We start from the raw sequence: 23,310 nt of genomic DNA on the forward strand, positions 1-23,310 counted from the left end.
GTTAAAAACCATTTGATTTCATTTTCAATATATATAAGAAATACAAAGAACAATCTTGATTGCAAATGCAATCAGAGTAAAAAAAGCATATAGTCAAGTGACACGTTATTATTCCATATTCTATTACTTATGTCAATATTGAAAACAGAGCTTAAAATAAATGGAAATGAAACCTTAATTCTAAGATAAAACAAAGAGTAAATCTATGACCCAAATTCACGTATCTGTTTTAAGCCTTTCATACAAAGAGGGTTGGCTTAGTTGTCCAAGTTCCTGGTACATTTCCTTGTGTTCCACTCTGTCCACTTTTTCATAAATGGCGGGCCGATTCAATTCTCCAAGTTCTTGATAGCCTACGTTATCTTCCACCATTTCATTCACGGATCTGTTTTCAACATTCCTTGATTTTTGGTGTTTCTTTTTCTTCTCTGAAGATTTTTCGGCTTTTCTGACATTTCTTCAACATAAATATTTGAACACTTAACCCGTTAAATCATTTTTGACATGTATCAAATAAGATTTTTTTGTTTTAAAAAAAAATTCAATTTTATATTTCAGTGAAATTAAACGAATAATACATAATGAAAGGATTAAAACTCACCGCACGATAAAAAATATGTTGAGAAAAATGCTTAGAAATAGAATGGTGGTAACACCGTAGAATGCTGGGGAAAAGACTGTGTTTGTTTTGCTTTTGATCGCCTGGTTGCTTGCTAAAAAAGAAAAAGGAAGATAAATTGGCAAAACTAATCAGCAGATTTGCAGTTTTGTGGCACCCTCCTTTTTTCTGTAAAAAAAAATTGTGTTTGCTTATTCAGTACTTGCTTCAGAATGAATACATGTATAAATGATAACCGGTACAGTGGTAGGGGGAGTGAGAGACCAAACAAAAATCATTGGTTTACTATCAAAAAAGGTAGAATTGATGTACACATTTCATCTTATTTGAGCTTTTTAAATAAAAAATATTCATTTGAGTATCACAACACTGAAATATAGACATACTCAAATATAATTAGAAGGAAAAGCAAACCACTAGGCCTAAATCTTAGACACAAAAACCGTTGATATCCGCAGAATATTTTATCATTAAAAAAAAATTCATCTGTCTGTCCCGATGATAGATTTTTTTGTGTTTTCTCTATAATTCATTTAATTCCAATCATGATTTAATGCTTACACGTATAAATCATCGAATAAATTCATTACAATTTAAAAGCCGAACTCAACGTTTTAGAAATATTAATGTATATAAGACTTTTAAGAAGATCCATAAATGATAATAATAATAATAATAATAATAATAATAATGTTTATAGTTTGATTAATAAATCCATTCAAGACTTTGGAGACGTTCAACAAAATAAATACTTTTCGAGTCCAAAAAAAAAATTGTGAAAAACAAAGGTTTAATATTTCACAGAAGAAATAAGAGCGGTTATAGCCTAGTGGTTAAGGCGATGATCCCAGAATCGGAAGGTTATGAGTTCGCGCCTTGCTTGTGGCGATTTTTTATGCACCCGGATCGATAGATCCGAGGCGTATATTGTTTTTGTCCTGTCTGTTTGTCTGTCTGTCTGTTGTCAACTTTAACCTTCGCCATAACTTTTGAACCATGACAGATAGAGACTTCATCTATGGTATGCATACTCAACCAATAAAGCTCTTTAAAATGGCACCAAGATAAATGACCTTGTGACCTTGACTGTTACTTTTATGCTAAAAATAGCTCTTTTGAACTTTCGCCATAACTTTGGAACCATGAGAGATAGAGACTTCAAAAATGGTATGCGTATAAAGGTCACAGTCAGGGTCACAAGGTCATCGACCTTGGTGCCATTTGCAAGACCTTTATTGGTCAAATAAAGCTCTTGCAAATGGCACCAAGGTCGATGACCTTGACTGTGATCTATATGCTAAAAATAGCTTTTTAGACTTTATGCCATAACTTTTGAACCATGAGAGATAGAGACTTCATATTTGGTATGCATACTCGACCAAGAAAGCTCCTGCAAATGTCACTAAGGCCGATGATTTTGTTACTTTGACCTATATGCTAAAAATTGTTTTTTAGACTTTTTGCTATAACTTTTGAACCACGAGAGATAGAGACTTCATATTTGGTATGCATACCCCACTAATGAAGTTCTTTCAAATGAATATAAGGTCGATGACTTTTTGACCTTGACTGTGACTTATCTGCAAAAAATATTATTTTGAACTTTGTTACCGCCGGGTGCATAGTGTTTCACAAACACATTTTTTTTTTTATTTTGAATTCGTTCTTTTTCCTTATTTTTACCAAATCAAGATATGTGTGAACTCGACATTTATATTTTGTGATAAAATTTCACTATAAAAATAATTTTTCACCCATAAAAACAGTATTATCGACTGCGTAATGGTGGCTTAATGGTGGCTTAATGGTAGCTTAATGGAGTTTGGACATTAAGCACCTGTAAGTGTAGCTTAATGGTAGCTTAATCGTGACTTAAATAATAATAATAATAATAAAACTTTATTTAAAGAAGGTAACCTGATTAGTGCAACCACTATTCTTCCCAGGGCCTTCTGACAATTAACAATATGAAGATATATAGTTATACACACACAGACATATTATAAATATATACATAAATATACAAATACAAATAAACATGAATCACAAATTAATCTGATATTGTTTTACATATTGTTTTACTTGTCTCTTGAAAGTATTAAGTGTTGGTGACATTTTTATGTGCACCGTTAAAGCGTTCCATAAAATGGCACCAGAGTGCTGGAAGGAATTTTCAAAAAGTTTACATTTATGAATTGGCACACACAAAACAACATTAGATTCAGATCGAAGAGTACATTGGTTATTAGTTTGAAATTGAAACATTTCATGTAAATAAGTAGGACAGTAATTAAAGAGGAATTTATATAACAATACATATTTATTTAGAGTAAGCAGTAAGCCAATCAAGTTTATCAAAAAGGGGTCGTGAGGGTGCATCAGGGGGCGCATCTAAAATATACCTTGCAGCACGTTTTTGAAGTTTATGAACTCTGTCAAGATTTGATCTGGATGTATTTCCCCAAATTGTTAGGCAGTAATCAATGGTAGGCATGATGTAAGCATTATAAAACAACTTGCGTGTTTGAAAGGGAAGATATTTTTTAATTCTACGGAGTGCAGAAATTTTACGTGACAGAGTTTTACATACATGGTCGATATGTACATTGTATTGTAAAGAATTATCTAAATATACCCCAAGAATTTTTTTCATATGTTACATTGACTAATTTCTGGTTCGAAACGTATAAAGGAAAATCATGGTCTAAGAATTTTGATCTCTTCTGATGAGTCCCTATTAACATGCATTTAGTTTTTGAGGCATTAAGTATCATTTGATTTTGAAAGCACCATTTTTCTATACAAGCAATATCCATTGATAATGAATTTACAATAGATTGGGGATCTTTGCCGGGGACATGTAAAGTGGCATTATCGGTAAACAAATCTATGTTTGAATTTTTGATATAAAGTGGAAGATCATTATTGTACAGTAAAAACAAAAGAGGTCCTAGTATAGACCCCTGTGGAACTCCCGCTGTGACTTGCTGATAAGATGATTTTTTGTTAGACAGATGGACACTATGAAGTCTGTCACTTAAATATGATCGAAACCAGTTTAAAGTTATTTCATTAAAATTATTACACTCTAGCTTTTTAAGAAGAATTTCATGATTTACTAAGTCAAAAGCCTTACTGAAGTCGAGAAAGACAGTACCAACAAGTTTGCCTTGGTCCATTTCATATAACCATTTATCTGTAATGTTTGTAAGGGCTGTTTGACATGAGTGCAATTCTCTGAAACCTGATTGAGATTCTATTAAAAGATCAAATTCTGAAAATAGTAATCGTACATTTTTTGCCACATGTTTTTCTATAATTTTTGATAATGTCGGTAAAATAGAAATGGGTCTGTAGTTATTTGGATCTAGCTTGTTTCCCTTTTTATAGATAGGTGTAACTTTGGCAAGTTTAAAACTTTACGGGAAAATACCTGATGTGATACTAGTATTTATTATATGGGTCACAGATTTATGTATTACTTGTGCAGTAAGTTTTAATAAACGTGAACCGATGGTATCTACACCTGTTGATTTATTAACATCTAGTTTGTTTGGTAAGGAAAGCACTTCATTAGGGCTAATAAACGGGATAGAAAACGTTTCTGTTCCCAATTTAGACTGTATAGAATTTAAAAAGCCATCGAAATCACACTCTTCTTTATTTACTCCTTCAAGGAGTTTAGCAGAGACAGTTGAGAAATGAGAATTAAATATCTCTGCAATTTCTTGTGTATCCTCTGTTACATTATTATTTTGTTCAAGTGCCGTCGGACTTTAACTTTTTGGGGTAGAAGCTAATTTGTTTAATGCATCCCACATCTGGCGTGGATTTTTGTTTTGCTCTACAGTTGATTTATAATAATTAATTTTTGCATTTTCAATTAGTGACGATACTTTATTTCGCCATAATCTGTAGTTTTCAAAGTCCTTAATTTTATGAAAATTATTGCGCTTGTGCTGTGCTTCAAGAATTTCTTGGGTTAACCATTTTGGTTTTGCATCATACTTCACTCTTTTAGATTCTATGTTTGCATGTTTGTCTAGTACATCATTAAAAAGCGAATAAAATTTATTTAATGCATCATTAGGATTAGAGAGTGAATATAAGATTTGAAAATTAACTTTTTTCAAGTCTGATAGAAAGTTTATTTCATTAAACTTTTTGAAGTCTCTGTATGTTATCTCCGTGTGTTTGTGCTTCTTTACATAATCATGTAATTTTCTTGTAAAACAAATAGGATAGTGGTCAGAGATTGCAATTGGCGGTACTACAGATTCACATATGTTCTCAGGTAGGTTAGTATATACATGATCAATAAGGGTTGAGGAGACATCTGTTATTCCCGTGGGTACATTTATTATCTGTGAGAAGTCACCATATTCTTCAAAAGCAGAGGTCCAGTATCTTGGGGAGTCTTTCATCAGGTCAATATCATAATCACCTGTTAAAATAATTTCACCATCATCACAGCGGGATGCACAATTTATCTCCCGTGTTAGACTTTCTACCCAGCAGGTGGTGGCAGATGGGGGCCTATATGCAGTACAATAAAAAATTGGTTTTGAATTTGGGATGTTAATTTCAAGCCATATTGTTTCTATGCCACCTATTTCAAAATCATTGCGACGTTTGTAATACAAATTATTTGAGATATACACAATTATTCCTTCTCCCGATTTCCCTAATCTATATCTTCTCTCAAAATTAAATCCATCGACATCTAACTCACAATTGTCCGTCTTTTCATTTAAAAAAGTTTCACATACACCAAATACATCAATAAAATAATAACCTGATAAAAGAAGCTTAAGCTGGTCAATTTTAGGCAAGATGTGACATATATTTAGATTCCCGAATCTAAGACCTTTTTTGATGAGTCCAAAATTAAATGAATTTGAATTTGAATTTTTCTTCTGTGGTTCCTCATTGATTTCAGGATTTAGTAAGTTAGAATTTTTCTTTGATGAACTGGTAGTTTGGGATGTACATTTATGAATTTTCCTAGGAGATACATTTTTTAAAGAACAATTCACATCATTTTCATTATTAGAACGTGTATAAGCTTTATCTTGACCGGAACTGAGTAATAAATTAGTATTGTGTGAATTACAGAGGTATGAGCATTTGCATGATATTTCATCACATTCACCACAAAGATTATCCAAAACACTAAAGGGGTTTGATTTCAAGAGGAATGGTTTTTCGGCAATTTCCTCTTTGCCGAATTCCTAATAGGAACAGTGTTTTGCCTTATGTCCGGAAGAGTTGCAGTTCCAGCAAAGAATTTTACATCCATGCCTACAATTCCGTGAAGAATGACCATTTTCACCGCAAAAATGACACATATTCACATTACCAGTCGCATTTTGTGTATCATTCTGATGGCGGGCTTTGATGACCGGAATGTGCGCATTATAGGATTTCAGTAGTGTAGATGTTCCCTTGTCGGATAAATGAATCCCATCCTTCCAAAACATACCTGATGTCTTGAACTTATCTTGTAGAGAAATCATGTTGACACTGTATTCCTCACAGACAAATCTTATCATTTCATTCATGTGGGTAACATCAGCATCTCGTCGTGGTGGTATTTCTGATATGAATTTTTCGGTATGCGGGGACCTCCTCTGGATTTCTTGCACAATTTCACTGAGATGACATTCACTGGTCTCCAATTCCCTGCCCTTGGCAGCATCAGTACCCCCGGCAAGTAGGATTATTGACCCGAAGGACGATACGTCGGTTTCCTGGAGAATTCTCCTGATGTTTGACAGCTGAGCACCTCTGTTTGTTCGGACAGCAACATGTCTCAATAAGCCACGTGTTCTAATTCGTTGGAGGATAGAATCACCAATTATCAACACTGACTTTCCAGATGGAACGTCTGACTCCAGTCGTTGGTTCTTGCTGGGTTTATTGTGAATTATTTGGCTACTCTGATCAGTTTCAGGGGATGTTGAAGAATCTGTTGTCTCCACTTTAGAACACTGTGTGTGTCTGGTTACACCTTGCGATTTGGAATCCTTTAGGTCCCTTGTGTCAATCGCCTTAGCTTTTGTAACCGGTTCCCTTGTTTGGGTAGTTGCGTCTACAGAATTTGTATTTTTAACCTATAGAGATTGCAGCTCCAGTTTAAGTCTAACACCATCTTCGGAGAGATCTGACACAGTCTTTGTTAGTTTTTGAATAACATCAAAACTATTGCAATTTAGACATGGCCGAGCTTCGCTTTCTTGCGATTTGCAATGTTTAGGTGTTTTGAAGAAACTCGTATTTTCATTCAAATTGATTGACTCCATTATTAATTATATCCAGAAGTACAGGTAATTACTGATAAGGAGGAGCATTGTAAAACACGTCTGGTCACCTCGAGATCTTATCTTATGATCATGGTGGTCTAAAAGCTACCATTAAGAACCTTTCAGCCACCATTAAGCTACCATTAAGCTACATTTAAGCACCCATTAAGGACTTTGAAATTGCTAAATGGTAACTTAATGGTGGTGTAAATGTTACTTAAAGGTGCTTAATGGTGACTTAAAGACAACCATTAAACCACCATTAAGGACCTATAAGCCACAATTAAACCAGGCTTAAAGGATGTTTTTCATCTTGTGCTTGAAGAACTTCATACTGGGTAGTATTAGTCACATGCAGCTCATAACAGATATGCATGTAATTTTCAATCATGTTTAGAGTCAATAATTCTAAAGAATGTAAATTATCTTTACATAAATAGATGAAAAAAATGTTTCTTTTTAAAAAGGGGACAAGAAATTAAAAAAAAAAATATCTGAATGGGGTAAAAGTGTTTTCGGTTGAATTTAAAAAGACAAATATGACAAAAGAATGAATACATTAACTACAATTTATTATTTTTTGCATGATGTATCATATCACGCCATACAGATCTAGACAAGGTATCCAATGTATAATTTACTATCTTATACTGCCCCTTTAGGAACACTTCAAATATACCGGTCCCTGTAAATATAGCGCTAAAAAGGGTGCCACCGAAAGCGGTGTACAATACATAAACGATTGCTTGAGCGATCGACAAATTCTAGAAATCTAGAAAGTAGCCACAAATTGCAAAATTGACCCCAAATTCGCGTTCCTTGTTAAAAAATGGGGTTGAGAAAATGATTTTTAAAATAGTTTTTTTAAAATGAGAATTAAAAGATTTCGTAAAATAACATACTTGTTTAGGGAGTAAAACTCCATCTTGTGTTGTTTAGGAATGTAATCACATGATCATTGTTTTACATAATCTCATAAATATTCATGCATCACTTGTATTTTGACGTAATGGAGAAATATCTGATACATGTAGGACTTAAAGTGGAATGATAATTTTGTGAATGTTAGCTAATTACTAGTCATTGATGGATCGAATTGTGCATCATCATTGATTTGAAAGGAAAAAAAATATTCTGAATATAAACACTGGACTTTCACGAGAAGCGCTGACTTTTACAGTTGACGAATTACTCTCACACTAGAACAGTGTATGGAAGCTCTTTTGCGATGTAAAAATTTAGCTCAACATCTAATTCAACGAGAATAACGGGCTTTTTCAATTAACTTGTCATTGAAGAAAACGACAACCATCCTACCCTCAAATCCTGTCCTTCTCATACAAGTGCCCTTAACACCATTACTATGACCAATAGAAAGGATTTCTTTTCTATTATCATTTCTGTACCTTCGTAGATGTGAATGTTTAAATGTCCAAGTAAACAGTCAACTCTAAAAGTCAGTGTTTCTCGTAAAAATTCACTAGGAGGTCAGCATAATGAGCTGCAGTAAACGGTAAATCGAATTGATAATTACTTGCTTAAACTTAGCACACAAAATCGGTCATTTTTCGACACAAGACCTTGATTGATTAATCCGAATTTTCGTTCATAAATCATGATTATTTGAAATTTCTGGATTTAATAAAGAATAAACTATATAGTTTGCTTTCTTGAAGTGTATATGGACAAGAAAATGCAAAAATCTTATTTAATGAGTATGTCTGTTTTAAGTTTGTACATGTTTATTGTCATATTATCTGTTGAAATATATTTAAACACTTTATTTACATTAAAGTACCGATAATTGTGTTTTAATCATATCGACGATGTATTGTCAATTAATAATGGTAATTTCAATTCCTACGTCGATAAAATATATCCTGGTGATAAAAGATACCAAAGAGTCTGACAATTCTGTCTCATACTTGAATATTTTACTTGAAACAGACATTAATGGTAATCTAACAACCAAGCAATATGATAAACATGATGACTTTAACTTTTCTATCGTCAACTTCCCTTGCTTATGCAGCAATATACCTTCATCACCAGTATACGGAGAATATATATCTCAATTGATTCCATACGCAACAGGATGCTCTCTAGAAACAATTTCTGAAACGAGGTAGATTATTGACAAGCAAGTTGATGAAACAAGAATATCAGCAGTCTCGTTTAAAGTCATCATTTTGTAAGTTCAATGGTCGATACAATGACCTTGTCAGCAAATATAATTAACCATTGAGTCAAATACTGACTGACGTTTTTCATACCAGTTGTTAGTCCATTATTTAAGACTGAATTGACGACGGATTTTTCCACTATTTCCTAATCATGACAAGGAGCACACGGCGGTGTGACTGGTGGGCAGGGGATGCTCATTCCTCCATTGCACCTGATTCCACTTCTGATGTCTCGGGAGTCCGTGTTTGCTCTGCTTATATTTTGTATTGTTTTATGGACTTTGAGATTGAATACTGTTCGTTATCTCTATATCCTTCTTGTGTCAAAAATCTATTTATAATCATGGCAATTAAACATATTGAAACCAAAGAGTAATTTTCTTATTCAAATTAAGTTAAGAAAAGTAATGAACAAAACATGAATCATATGACATACTACAAGATAATTATAATTATATCATATACAGGTATTACTTAAGGAATGTAATCCGCGATTTTGTGAATGGTGCATAATAACCTCCGAGGCCGAGAAATGCTGTTTGAAAGATAAAAGCCCAGGCGTTAGACGATGCTTTTATATTTCAAACAACATTCCTCGACCTTGGAGGTTATCCTGCATCATTCCCGACAACAAGGACTTTATTTCTATTCTGCCATGTCTACTCAGATCGCTAAATTACAGCTGATGGTTTCCTCTAGAGAGAAACGAATCAGGTCAACATGTCACGATTACGCTGTGCCATTTAACACCAGAGGGGAAATGTGTTTGCTTACCTGTGTATGGAATGCAGACGATTTTAGCTTTCGATGCATTAAAATTGCCTTTTTAAATTACAAATTTGTTCGCAAAATGTATTAATAAAAATACAATTATAACAAAATCAAGTTGTCTAAATGTGTAGGGAGGTCCGTGGAATAGCCCGCTTAGCTATAAAAAACCGCTTATCATCAGCAACTTTATGCAATTTACAGTGGTTAAACTGCAAAAGACGACACATCGATGTAGACTTATCAGGTATTTCATTCTACAGCAAAACATGCATTTGAATTGTTCAGGTTTGATACGAGTATCTGATCTGATAATTTTTTGATGAAATTCGTGATTTATTGGACAATTTTGTCCATGGCATTTCATTGATCTTTGCAATAATCGTGATAGAATTAATGATAATGTACAGTTGAAAACATGGCACACCAAAAATGTCATTAATATTTTGTTTTAATTTCTATAATAGCCTAAATTTTGTAAAAATATCAACCTTTTTCTGCATAAATTAAATGATTTAATGAAACAACTGAATAATGTAATATATTATACTTTTGTTTCTTATTTTAATTATACATATAAGGATAATTCAAAATTGATGAACGTACCAATATTGCATCTCTTATCAGGTGTATTTTTCCATCCTTTCTCACAGTATCCGTTTGGACAGGAACCATTCACGTGATCACATTTTGAGTGTTTTGCACAATTTCCACAGGGAACTGAACAGTTCTTTCCATAATAATAGTCGTTGCATGCTAAAGATAGTAATAATATACTAATTTATGTATGTTTGTACACTGTACATGTAACAGCGTATAGAAATCACACATACAGTCCCTGAAACGTTCTACTTTCCCACCTGAACGGTGAACGAACGCTGAACGAACGGTGAACGAACGCAGAGCGAACGGTGAGTGAACGATGTGTGAACGGTGAACGTAACTTGGTGAACGATGTGTGAACGGTGAACGCAGAACGCGAACGGAGCGCGAACGCGAGCGCAAAGTGAACGGTGAACGAACGGTGAACGCAAGGTGAACGATTTATTCGGAATGCCTTTGGTCTTTTCCTTGCTTTGAAATTATTCTTTTATTCTATAATTCAAATATATAAATAAATATAAATAAACAATAGATAAACAAAAGAGAAATAAATAGATAAATAAATAAATAATAAAAATAAAATTCAGCACATACGTATGTTTAAATCGATATTTTTATAACATGATTTTAGTCGCCGTCAAACGTGTATTTGTTACCGCGTGTAGTTAAAAAATAAATTAATCTTATATAGTAAATAATTATGCTAATTCTTTTAACTAATAAAATAATGTGAACTTAAGAAGATGAAACTACTGCTGAGATAAAAAATAGATAAATAAATAAATAAATAAATAAATTAATTAATTCATCAATAAATAAATAAATAAAAAAAAATTTCTGCACATACCTATGTTTAAATCAATATTTTAATAACATGATTTTAATCGCCGTTAAACGTGTATTTGTTACCGCGTGTAGTTTAAAAATAATTTAATCTACTGATACATGTATAGTAAATAATTATGCTTATTCTTTTCACTTATAAAATAATGTGTACTTCTGAAGAATGAATTAATTACATTGTACGGGGTTGGATCAACCGTACATGTATTTCCGTGCCAAAGCGATTCTGAGTAAAATAACGGATTTTTTTTAAAATTCACAATTATCTGTTGACATTGACTGCTTTCGTACTGCATAAAAATTCTCGTTTTATTTAGATTCTAATGCAAAATATTCTATATTTATGTGCCTTTTTATTCTAGTTTTATGACGATTATTTTTTGCTAACTTCTTCATGTATCTGTAGACATTTCCCGGCCGTGATTATACTCGGTCAAGATGTTGAAAAGAGGCATTCAAATTATTTGTAATACATGTGTAGATAAAATTTTCAAAACTAAATAAGTAATGTGTTGTCATAATTTTTATTGAACAGAGAAATGTACGAGAGAGAGAGAGATAACTCCCTCGATTCTCAGATATATATTGTATCAAATAAAAATTCTTATTATTTTTCCTAAATATTCCAAGCAATAAAGGTAATCTTTTTTTTCAGATTAATAAATCCATTTGACAGTAATCATTGGCTTTTATTTTCCATTATCCAGTTCACACAGCTCACAGGAAGTCCGTGCTACAGTTGTTGTAGCGTGCTTGTGCTGTCAATCAAAATAATTCGACACAGCGGAGTTGTGGAAATCGCGTTTCACCGATCATGCCGAGGGCAAAGAATCACTTAGTATTCCAAGAAATTTTAATATTTTTCCCTATCATTTCTAGATCTGATTTTTGCATTTCTGCAGAAAAAAAAAATTCGAATATATACTTGGAAGGATTAAGTTTCAAACTGAATGTGAAACATATTCCCTGCCAATTTAAAATATTTCTGTCGGCACAAGTTTTTACTAAAATATTATTGTTTAATGACTGTTTGATGTTGGTTTTAAGACTGATTTTCTTGTGTTACAATAAAAATTAAATATAAATTAAAATATACTATAAAAACTCAATAAGAATTTTATTTCGGGAGAAAAAGGCACTGGGGGGGGGGGTTCTTAATTATACTGAATGGCAAAAAACGTATTTTTAAAAATATGTTTAAGTACGGTGAAGGAAGGAATTTTCCTTCTCTAATAGTAGACTATTTTAAACAGTTGGTCTTCTCTAAAATTTAAAACCACAACATCAATTTAATTATCTCTAAAGATATTTAATTAACTGAATATTTGCAGTAATGTTCATAATTCTCAAACCTACATGTAGTTTAAATACGTGTTACTGTAGAAATATTTTTTTTATGTATTCTTGTTCTGTAAAAGACTTGGATTAATTATTATACACCCATTAATCATTTGTCCTCTTTAAAATTAAATCAAATTGATGCCGTGCGTGAAACATTTGTACATTGCCCTTTTTTGACGTTAATATTTTAGTATCGTTCTACATTCATGTAGGTACTTAATGTATTAATTATTTTCAACGGAAAATTCATGAAATAAGTAACAGCTGAGTTGTAATAATAGAAATATAAATATCATAGATAATTTTTGCAATTAAATAATTATTCTTCAAACACGATATCTATGTTATTTAATTAAAAAACATGTAAATCCTTACCATCTAAAAGATAAGTCCTTTCACTTCGGAGTTCCGAATGACAATGAAGACTGAACGATAAGTGAACGGTGAACGCAAGGTGAACGCAAAGTAAACGGAACGAAAAGCGAACGGTGAACGGTGAACGCGAGCGCACGGTGAACGGTGAACGCAATACTGTGAACGAAGAGCGAACGGTGAACGCACGCTGAACGAACGGTGAACGAACGGTGAGCGAACGGTGAACGAACGGTGAGCGAACGGAAAAATGGGAAAGTAGAACGTTTCAGGGACTGTAATGGATGTTGCTGAACAATCTTCAATTTTTAAGACGCTCTGCTTACTGAAAAAAATGGTGTTTTACTTTAAAGGAAGAAAGAGTTCATTTTTTTAATATCAGATATGAAGTTTGAAAATTGATGTTGTATTTTCTAAGATGAAATAAAAAAAAATAAAGATTGTTTGAATAAATCCATTCATCATTCAAAATATATCTATTATACATCTACAATTATAGATATTTCACACACAGGGAAACTCATACTCGTAAACCATCGAAAAAATAAGATGTGATTGTGAAACACTGATGCCCCCGTAATGCAACACAGTGAAAATTAAACTTTTCTTAGATGCAATGTTAATATAATAGTACCCAAGGTATGGTCTCCTACAACTGGAAATGCAATTATTAAACATGAAAGGCCTATCACCATCTGTTCCCAAGTTATGGACAGGCTTAAGTTATTCCATAAATATATAAATCTTCAAGATCAAGGTCAGAAGGTCAAGGTTATTGGTATCCAATGAAAGGTCTTTCCACAAAGATCACATGTCTGAAGTATGGAAACCATAGCCTTAACAATTCAAAAGTTATGGCCAAGGTTAAAAAGATTTTTATAGTACGTAATACTCCAAGATCAAGGTCCGAAGGTCAAGGTTATTCGTATTGAATGAAAGGACTTGTCACAAGAATAACATATGTGAAGTATGAAAGCCCTAGCCCTTACTCTTAAAAAGTTATTGCCAAGGTTAATGTTTTTTCATTAGTCCAGAAATCTCAAAGGTCAAGGTCAAAAGGTCAAAGTTTTTGGTATCCAATAAATGCTCTGGCTACAAAAAAATACATCTATGAAGTATTGAAGCTCTAGTCTTAACCGTGCAAAAGGTATGACCTAGGTTAAGATTTTTCAAAAGGAGGTCAAACTCTAATGTCAAGTTCAAAAGGTCAATGGTCTTGATATCAAATGAAAGGTCCTATCATAAGAATTCAATATGTAAAGTATGAATACACTGGCTCTTACCCTTAAAAAGTTTTGGTCAAGGTTTATTTTTTGTAAGTAGATCCAACTCCAAGGTCAAGGTAAAAAGGTCAAAGCTCCTGGGATCCGATGAAGCGTCTTTTTACAAGAATTTCATATTTGGAAAATGAAAGCGCTAACCCTTACCGTTCAAAAGTTATTGCCAAAGTTTAAATTCATCATTAGTGCATAAATCTCCAAGGTGAAGGTCAAAAGGTCAAGATTGGTGGTATCCAGTAAAAGGTCTTGCCACAAAAAAATATATACGTGGTGTCTATTGTTCAAAAGGTATGACCAAAGTAAAAATTAAAAAAATTGTGTAAAAATGGGTCAAATTCAAAGGTCAAGTCAAATGGTCAAATTTGGTGGTACCAAAAGAAAGGTCTTTTCACCAGAAATACACATGTGAAATATGAAAGTAACAGTTCCACTAAATCAAAAGTTATGGATAAGGTTAAAGTTTTTTGCTGGCAAACAGACAAACAGAAAGACAGAGAAACAGCTAAACAGATAGAGAGACAGACAGACGGACCCGACAAAAACTATATACTCCCGAAACTTCGTTTACGGGGGCATAATAATTTAATCACTTTATCATTAACATTGTTCATTTATTAAAAACATATCGATAACGAAATTACTTTCATTGCAATAAGACTCTATCCATCCATCATTACACCCTCGTGGACAATACCCATTTACTTTGGAGCAGTGTAATCCATCTGCGCAGTTTCCACTACAACTGTGCTTACAATATAATCCAAATGTACCGTTGTCACATTCTGATACAAAAACAAACAGGTAAAATTCGATTTTGTTTTGTAAGTGATAATGAAAGTTACAGAAAGTGGACATTAAAAAGGCACCTTCATCACATCTCTTTTCAGGTGTATGTTTCCATCCTGGCTCACAGTATCCATCAGGACAGGAACCATTAATGTGATCACATGTTGCGTTTTTTGTACAATGTCCACAGAGATGAGTACAATTTGTACCGTAAAAACCGTTTTTGCATTCTACAAAAAATGGAAGAAATAAATGTATTTTTTACAAAACTGTATTATTATCAAATAACTTAAACACTTCTTGAAATAACACAGTGTAACCAACTCTGTACTGAATAAAGTCCGGTCAGTCACGTGATAAATCTCAAGTATGTGTACTTAATGTAGGTCATTAACTAATTTCAATATCGCAAGGGCATATTCTTGTTAAAATTAAAAGTTTAAGCTATGATATGTTACTATAAACTTTGTAATTTCTGGAAAGTGCTGCTGCTTTGAAAAGGAATTATTGATTTATAAGTAGAAATTTCAAGTAAATAGGCTAATGTCGAAATATATTTGGCCTTTATCAAGTATTTTGTATACTTATATAGTCACGCTTTCGAATAAAAGAAAGAAGCAGCATTTTTTAAGTTAAGGAAAATGTCTTTTTTTTTTTTTTTTTTTTTGCAATAAATGGATAAGATCTATTGAGTGTATGCCCTTGCGAATAGGCGATTTAATAAGGCACCTCAATGTTAAACATGCCAAATATGTACACATAAACACGCTATAATTATTTGAATACACTTTCTCGATAGTTATTGAGTAACTGCACTCAACAAACGTTTTATATTGTAAAAGTAGTCTACCTAAAATCTGTAAGTAATATTATGTTTATTAATGGAATGTTTTTTTCAATGCGTAAAAATTACTTTATTTCCCTCTCACAGCAAATGAAATACTTAATATCCACAACATCCTTCCGATCTGTGATTTGTTAAAATCCTGTTATGTGGGATTTAACTAGCTACTATTTTTAATGCATTGAAAAGTATTAATTTTGTTTATAATGCTTAAAATTAAAAATTGCAAATTACTTCATTTCCCGGTATTACGAGGAAAATTATTTTGTGTGATGTCACAGTTAACTTTCCCCGTATAAATTAGGCCCGTCCCATTTTTTCAGCCTTAACAGAGCTGCAAAACGTTATTTGAAAGATATTGATCTTTTATCCGGGTAGGGGTATCATGTTTTTTTCTAATTTCAATTGAATTTTGACCCCGCCCCACTCTTTGTAGCTCATAAAGTATACATGCGCAGGTAGTACAATTTTCTCCTTTGGCTGGGCACTGTATTTTATTGAAATATACCTAAATATGTGAAATGAGAAAACTGCGCTTACATGCTATTTTATAAAAAAAAATTGTAAAATCTGGTTGGTCTTTCCCATTATGAACAGATCGACCAAACTTGATTTTCTAATGTATGAATTAATTCATTTGCTAAACGAGGCAATGGCGATACTTTCTAACTGACTAATCATCTGAATAAGATCAGTTACAAATGAGTATCAGAATAATACTAAGAAAATTTCATGCTTGGATAAAAGGCTTGGTTAACCATGTTTCTGATAATTTCTTTATGCATTTGAACAACAGATTATGCAATGCATAACTTTTTTTCAGACCTGAAATGTCTGTAGATTAACTACATGTACTTCTAGAGTGTGTTTTTATTTTCAAAATTTACCAATTGCAATTTAACTGGAATAATGACTTTAATCAAGATTTTTTTGTCTTTCAGTTCGATTAAAATTGTTAATTTCAAATTCAATAATTTAACATACATTCCCTGTAAGCACCAAAAATGTCACGAAAATGTTTGAAAACGACATCTCTCCAATTTTGATGGAAAGTGCACCACAGGTGAAATATTCATGTTTTTGTTTTGAAAAAAGGGTCAAAAATGACACAATTCAATGGATCTGTCTCCATGGCAACCAGATGTACATGTAAAACTTCTTTCACCATACATTTTGGTTTTTGTACCAAGGTGCACCTGTTTTGAAAATTTCATAAAAAATTAGAGAGATGTCTTTTCCGAGATTTTTTTTCAGAGTGGTTAACAGAGAATGAATTTTAATAATGATAATGCTATCAAAATTTTTGTCTCACATACGGGTCTCTGTAGATGAGATCATAAAGTACATGTGCAAAATTGATTTTAATGCTGTTCAAAGAGATGATAAATTCTGAATTGAAGGAATTGCAGATGGCAAAATTTTGCTTAACCTTATTTTCTTCGCAGAAGTTTTTTTTTTATAATAAGAAAAAAAAATCAGGATTGTCATTACATTAAATCTTCAAGGAAATTAAGAGTCAAAATCAGCAAGCATCGAGCATTTAGTTAAAAAATGTGGAAAGTGGCATAGAAACAGATTTGGTTAAAACTCATATATAAATTTTCAGAACAAAGGATATGATAGAAAAAAGCAAGCAAAAAGTAATTTTTCGCATTGTTGCTATTGAAACCACGCGCCTTTCATATAGCGTGTTTTGTACTTTATCATGACCATTAAATATATGGTTAAACAAATACTTTTTAATTACTAGTCATTAAAAAAGGCTTTTTAAATTATTATTTTATTTATATAAATATACTCTATTTTAGCAACTGTTGATTTTTGAAATTCTCTTCACCTTTTGATTTATATAACTAGTTTTTGGAGGTTTATTTTGTTTAAAAAACAGCAAATTTGAAGTACTTTATAAGAAATCTACAACCACATTAAAGCTTATCAACATAAGATATTTATTCAACAGTATTTCTTCTAGAAGAACCAAGAAAAAAATCTGTAGGCAACTAAAGCATTTATATATGATAACTGATTTAAATCCACAGTTTTCTGTAACTTTTGCTTCAAATTACCTCCCTTTGGTGTAGCTCTCTAACATAGGAGGAATAAACGGTAGTTTGCTTACAAGGTTTTCAATAACAATGTACAGAAGACTAGCAGAAAGTTACAAACTTGGAGCAGTCTGAGCCTCAGTTTTGGCGTTTTCATGAGTCCTAATTACGGTGATTGATTGAAATTTTTACAATTTACCATTACAACAGTTACTGAAGAATGTATAGCATAAATTAACCATGCAATAAAATATCTAACACTTGGCAAGTGTTTTTGCACATTTTAATTTAATTCTGATTAATTATGTAAGCATTACTTTAATATTTTATAACAAAAAAGAAAAGATTATGCATGGCCTGAGGAACCAGGTAGAGGGGGGTATCCCCCCACAAATAAATATAGCCGATATTAAACTATAATATGAGCAAATGAAAGTAAATCCCCCAACTTAGATTGTATCTACGGGCCTAACGTGAATAAGTTGGTCATTATCAGTCACATAACTTTATCCCAAATTATAAAGTTTAATTTGAATTTTGTTTAATTTTAATTTGTTGTATTCACGGTATGTATGTACTAGCCATAGTTACTCACCAGCTATAATAAATTTAACTTTATTGATGGTCGGGTAAATAAAAATTTTGTATATAATAGTAGATATCTTTATTTAATATTTAAGATAATACATGAAAACACATGAATTTATGAAAACCAAAACTATGAAACGGAATGACCTTTGTTGTGGCGTCCGTAAAAAAGAAAAAGAAAAGGGGGCAGGGGGTTAACTCTGTACTTAATATATTTCAGTTTAGGAAAGGGGATTACCTTGGAAGTATTGTCATACAGACAAATGTATTATGTACTGTAGTGGATTAGTGGTAACTGAATTGTATATGTACCACAGTAAAATAATTAATTAAAAAAAAACTTTTTAAAGCTGTTGTCATCCAGTGTTTACTTATAAAAGAAAATTCATATTCAGCTAGCATTTTCTCCGTACCACTGAACTAATTTAAGTCAACTGGGTTCAAATAATAAGCATCATGCATTAGATTTAAAGCACGTAAATTTATGAAATGAATATCTATACTCCATCTTTTTTTCTTGAAGAGGGATGTGGGTTATTGGAAAGAAATGAAAAGTATGATTTAGAGTTTTGACAAAACCTAGAACCAATTGACCTTTTTATTGCAAGTTTTTAAATTTAAAGAATATCTAAAATCAATGTGCCATTATCTCAACTTTGTGTTGTATCCTTTTTTTAGAATGAAATTCGACACTTTGAAGCCAAACTCGGAAAGAAGCGGAAACAGAATTGGATGAGCTGATATAGAATTAGACAGGAAAAACATGTAAATAATACATTTAGTAAAAACGTTAACTTTTTAAAATAAAATGATAAACCATTGAGATTTCTAGGAATGTAGTTGATTCCAATAAACATGCTTTGCATTCATCATAATTCCCCAAGCTCAACTAGAAATGGTTCTAAGTATACTATATGACGGTAAAGCTGTATAATAATATTTTTATATTTTAATTTTATCACTTTTTTTCAGATTATGGGAATACATTATTACAGTACAGACCATTGATGCTAGAAGTGAGTGGATAGTGTTACCGGAGACTCAGGGATCCAGAAAATAGATCCATAAATTGTACAGTGTATTCATGAAAGTGGATAAAAAAATGTTCAATCCAAGAGTAACATTCTTTGTCTGTTAGCATTTTTTATTGATGTAAATCTAATAACTATCAATTTTTAGCATTCAGATTCATAATCATTAGATAGTAGAAGAATCTGAAACATATCTTTATATTCTGCATTTTGAAGTATCATAATTAAAACAAGGTCAATATTAAATGATCAATCAATTAATTTCAAAACTGACATAATGTTTTTGTGAGAAAAAAGAAAGAGCGCTTATTTATATATTGTTCCTAATGTACCACTAATGTTGGTGTGAGTGAAATAAAAATGATGATGATGATGAACTTGTTTAAAGTCTGACGACACGTTCCTCAAATTCATGTCTTGTATCTCTAGGTATTATATATGTAATAGGAAGGGAGAAAATTCATGGCCGGACCGGGAATCGAACCCGGGACCCCTGAATCTCTAGTCAGGTGCTCTACCATCTGAGCTATCCAAGGCAATATCCATGGCCCAAACCATTACTTTCCTCCCTCCTTAAATGGTCTTTACCCTCGAAGACACAAGCAAAGTTCTTATTACCCCCTGGCAGGACTTTCACCTGCAATTCCAGGGGTGGTCAACGGCACCAAATCTGTAACAGGAAAGGAGAAAATGTATGGCTGGACCAAGAATCGAACCCAGGACCCCTGTATCTCCAGTCAGGTGTTCTACCAACTGAGCTATCCAGGCCGATAACCATTACATATATATATGTGTGAAATATTCATATTTGTCATTCTCTTCTGATTTCTACATTGTTTTCAAAATGCTTTTTTTAATATAAGTACATTTGTACAACCAAAATTTTGATATATGCCATTTAAAGGATTTGCCCATTAGGGTTATTAATGAATATCTTTTAGGGTCAGTTCAAGTTTAGATATTCATATATATATATATATATATATATATATATATATATATATATATATATATATATATATATATATATATATCCCTTCAATGTGGGTTAACATCAGGTTATGTTGAGAAAAAGTTGGGTGGGGAATCCCCCCTAACCAACCCAACCCTGCTGTTACATGCCTGATTGATATGGTTTACTTTAAAATTATGTGAGCTTCATAGTGACTCTTTCATAAACTAGAATTATTGTGAGCAAGCTCATAAAATGATACCCACCCTCATGCTATTTCATTAAATGTTTTTTTTATTTCAAAAAAGGTCCAAATATTGATTTAAAACCTTTTTAATATTTTACTAGTGCAGATATACATACCAAAAATGACTATGACATACATGTATACTCAAGTCATAGGTAGTAAAACCGTTGTATTGAGCACAAACTTCCAATTTCTCTTCATTCGAAGTTAAATATGTAAATGTGACAAACTCATATAGTACACTTTTACTGCAATGACCTTGAAAAAGCTATGTCCTTGAGTCAAGGTCAAACATGTCCAAATGAACTTTGTTCAAGGTCATGACAAACCCACAGCTCAAAAATAATCCCCGAGATGAAACTTCAAGTCTTTTCATTAGAATGTTACAGAATGGGCAAAGATTGCACTATTCTTCTACCATGACCTTGAACTTGTTCAAATGACCTTGGTTAAAGTTTTTGGCACATCTCTAGATCACAAGCAATCTTAATATCAAGTATGAACTTTCAGTTGCATTTGCATCCCTTCAAAAAAAAGCTTATTATTGCCAGATTTTCACACATTTTAAACCATTTGTAACTTTTTTCTACTAAAGTTGCCTGCAAATTTTATTGTATAGATATGACATATATATAACCCCTAACAAGATCACATCTTTCATTTTTCCAGCAATGGTTGTAGATTTTGTGTATATAGTGATAAACATATGTAATTTTCTTCCAAATTTATAAGCATTGACGCCATGTTCTTTTCCCGTTGTCGTGGCAACAATATCACTAAAGACATTTTGTTTTTCCTTTTTTTGGAGAATAAAGTAATTCCATCTTTTAACAAATAAAGTAACCCAAATACCTTATCTTATCACGTTCAGAAAATATATTTATAGAAAAATGTCTAAAAATCATTGATTTTTATAAGGATTTATGAACCCGTTGCTAAGAAAATGAATTTCCTTGGATACCAGTCCCTTCATACGTTCGAAAAAAAAATTTGTGTTTTAGCATTAGGTAGGACAAAATCTTTCATATACTAAAAGCTTTTGAAAAAATAAAATTTTGACTTTCCATTCAATGCTCGATGCTTGCTGATTTTGACTCTTAAATACAGATGAAAATCAAATAATTGCACCAATTATTAAGGAAAAGTAACAATTTTTTTAACAACACAATTTCCATTCAAATAATTTTAAATGCTTTTCTGACAAGCAACATGGAAAGCAATTCCATAATAGAAAAATAATGCTTGAATTTATTAGTACCAACATTTCTAAAATAAAAATTAAGATCAATAAAAGAAGAAAAAATTTTCGTGGAGTATCAAATGCATCTAGGCATATTATCATTTTTTGCATAAAGTATATGTAGCTTAGAAATTGAAAGATGTAAAATGATGGATCAACAGGTTCCTCTGCTCTGCTTGAAATGTAATACTAAATATGTAATAATTAATCATAAAGCAAAAAAAAAAAGAAAAATAATAATAATAATAATCCTCCGTTCAATGTTATACAAAGAAAAATATTTCCCTTCTCTAAAAGTCAATATTTACACAATTGAAAGTTTGATGAATGTAGGAAATTATTAAGAAAAAAACATTTTAGATCATATTTTTATTTTGTCATTTAAGAAATAAGATATCATTTTTAGAGTTGCATTGGGGTATGACATGAAGTCGGTCACATGATCAAATTCTATAACGCCCGAAGGGCATTATAGTGGATTTGATCACGTACCGACTTCATGTCATACCCCAATGAAACTCTAAAAAAATTATATTTTATTTCAAATATTTATATTTTACGTTTTCGTTCATTTTACAAACAAATATAGGCATTATTTAGACTTAGATTTTGAAATGCAACGTAACGTTACTTCGACGTTATGTGACGTCACAGTCGAAACTTTCCAAATTGCACGTGCAGTTTGCTTTCCATACGCAAGAAAGTCTGATCATGTGACCCACTGCATGTCATCGAAAATTGAATGTCATTTTTTTAGTATTGCCATATAAGGAAAGACATTGGCAAATGTAAATATTTAGTTTTTAATCATTTGAAATTATACTTCATAGAGAATTGTCTATGTCGACCAAGAATTTCAACATCAGATATAAAGACTACTAACTATTTTGACATTCTTCTCCCTGATATCCGGGTTCACAAAATCCGTGACAGGATCCATTTATGTGATCACATGTTTTGTTGTTTTCACATTTACCACATATTTCTTGACAATTATGTCCAAAGTGCCCGTGACTGCATGCTGTAAATTTAAAAAAGAAAAGACACAAAAGGATCAATGCAAGGGATTATGAATCTCTAAAACAGGTCCTTACTACAGTGGTGTTCAATGATAACCTGGGTTCTCCATCATTTCATATTTAACTGTGGCGCAAGAATTGCAATAAGTACTGATATTCGCGTCAATTTCGCGACAAATTCATGAAGGAATCCCGAATTTAACTGAAAAAAAAAACGTGTTAATTGTACACCTATGAATCAATATTC

At 32.0% G+C, this 23,310-nt stretch overlaps 1 protein-coding gene across 1 annotated transcript; it reads right to left on the reverse strand.

Annotated features, from left to right (window-relative positions):
* Positions 1-93: 93 nt before the first annotated feature.
* Positions 94-23,065, reverse strand: LOC134282493 (multiple epidermal growth factor-like domains protein 10; the record flags this gene model as incomplete). Its single annotated transcript, XM_062764902.1, has 6 exons — positions 94-457; positions 602-713; positions 10,479-10,628; positions 14,953-15,093; positions 15,178-15,327; positions 22,928-23,065. Coding segments are annotated over 6 exons (932 nt in total), but the record flags the coding sequence as incomplete, so codon positions are not given.
* Positions 23,066-23,310: the final 245 nt, after the last annotated feature.

Source organism: Saccostrea cucullata, unplaced genomic scaffold (genome assembly GCF_032062105.1).
Source record: "Saccostrea cucullata isolate Sc308-1 unplaced genomic scaffold, CSIRO_AGI_Scuc_v1 ctg3355, whole genome shotgun sequence".
Lineage (NCBI taxonomy): Eukaryota > Metazoa > Mollusca > Bivalvia > Ostreida > Ostreidae > Saccostrea > Saccostrea cuccullata.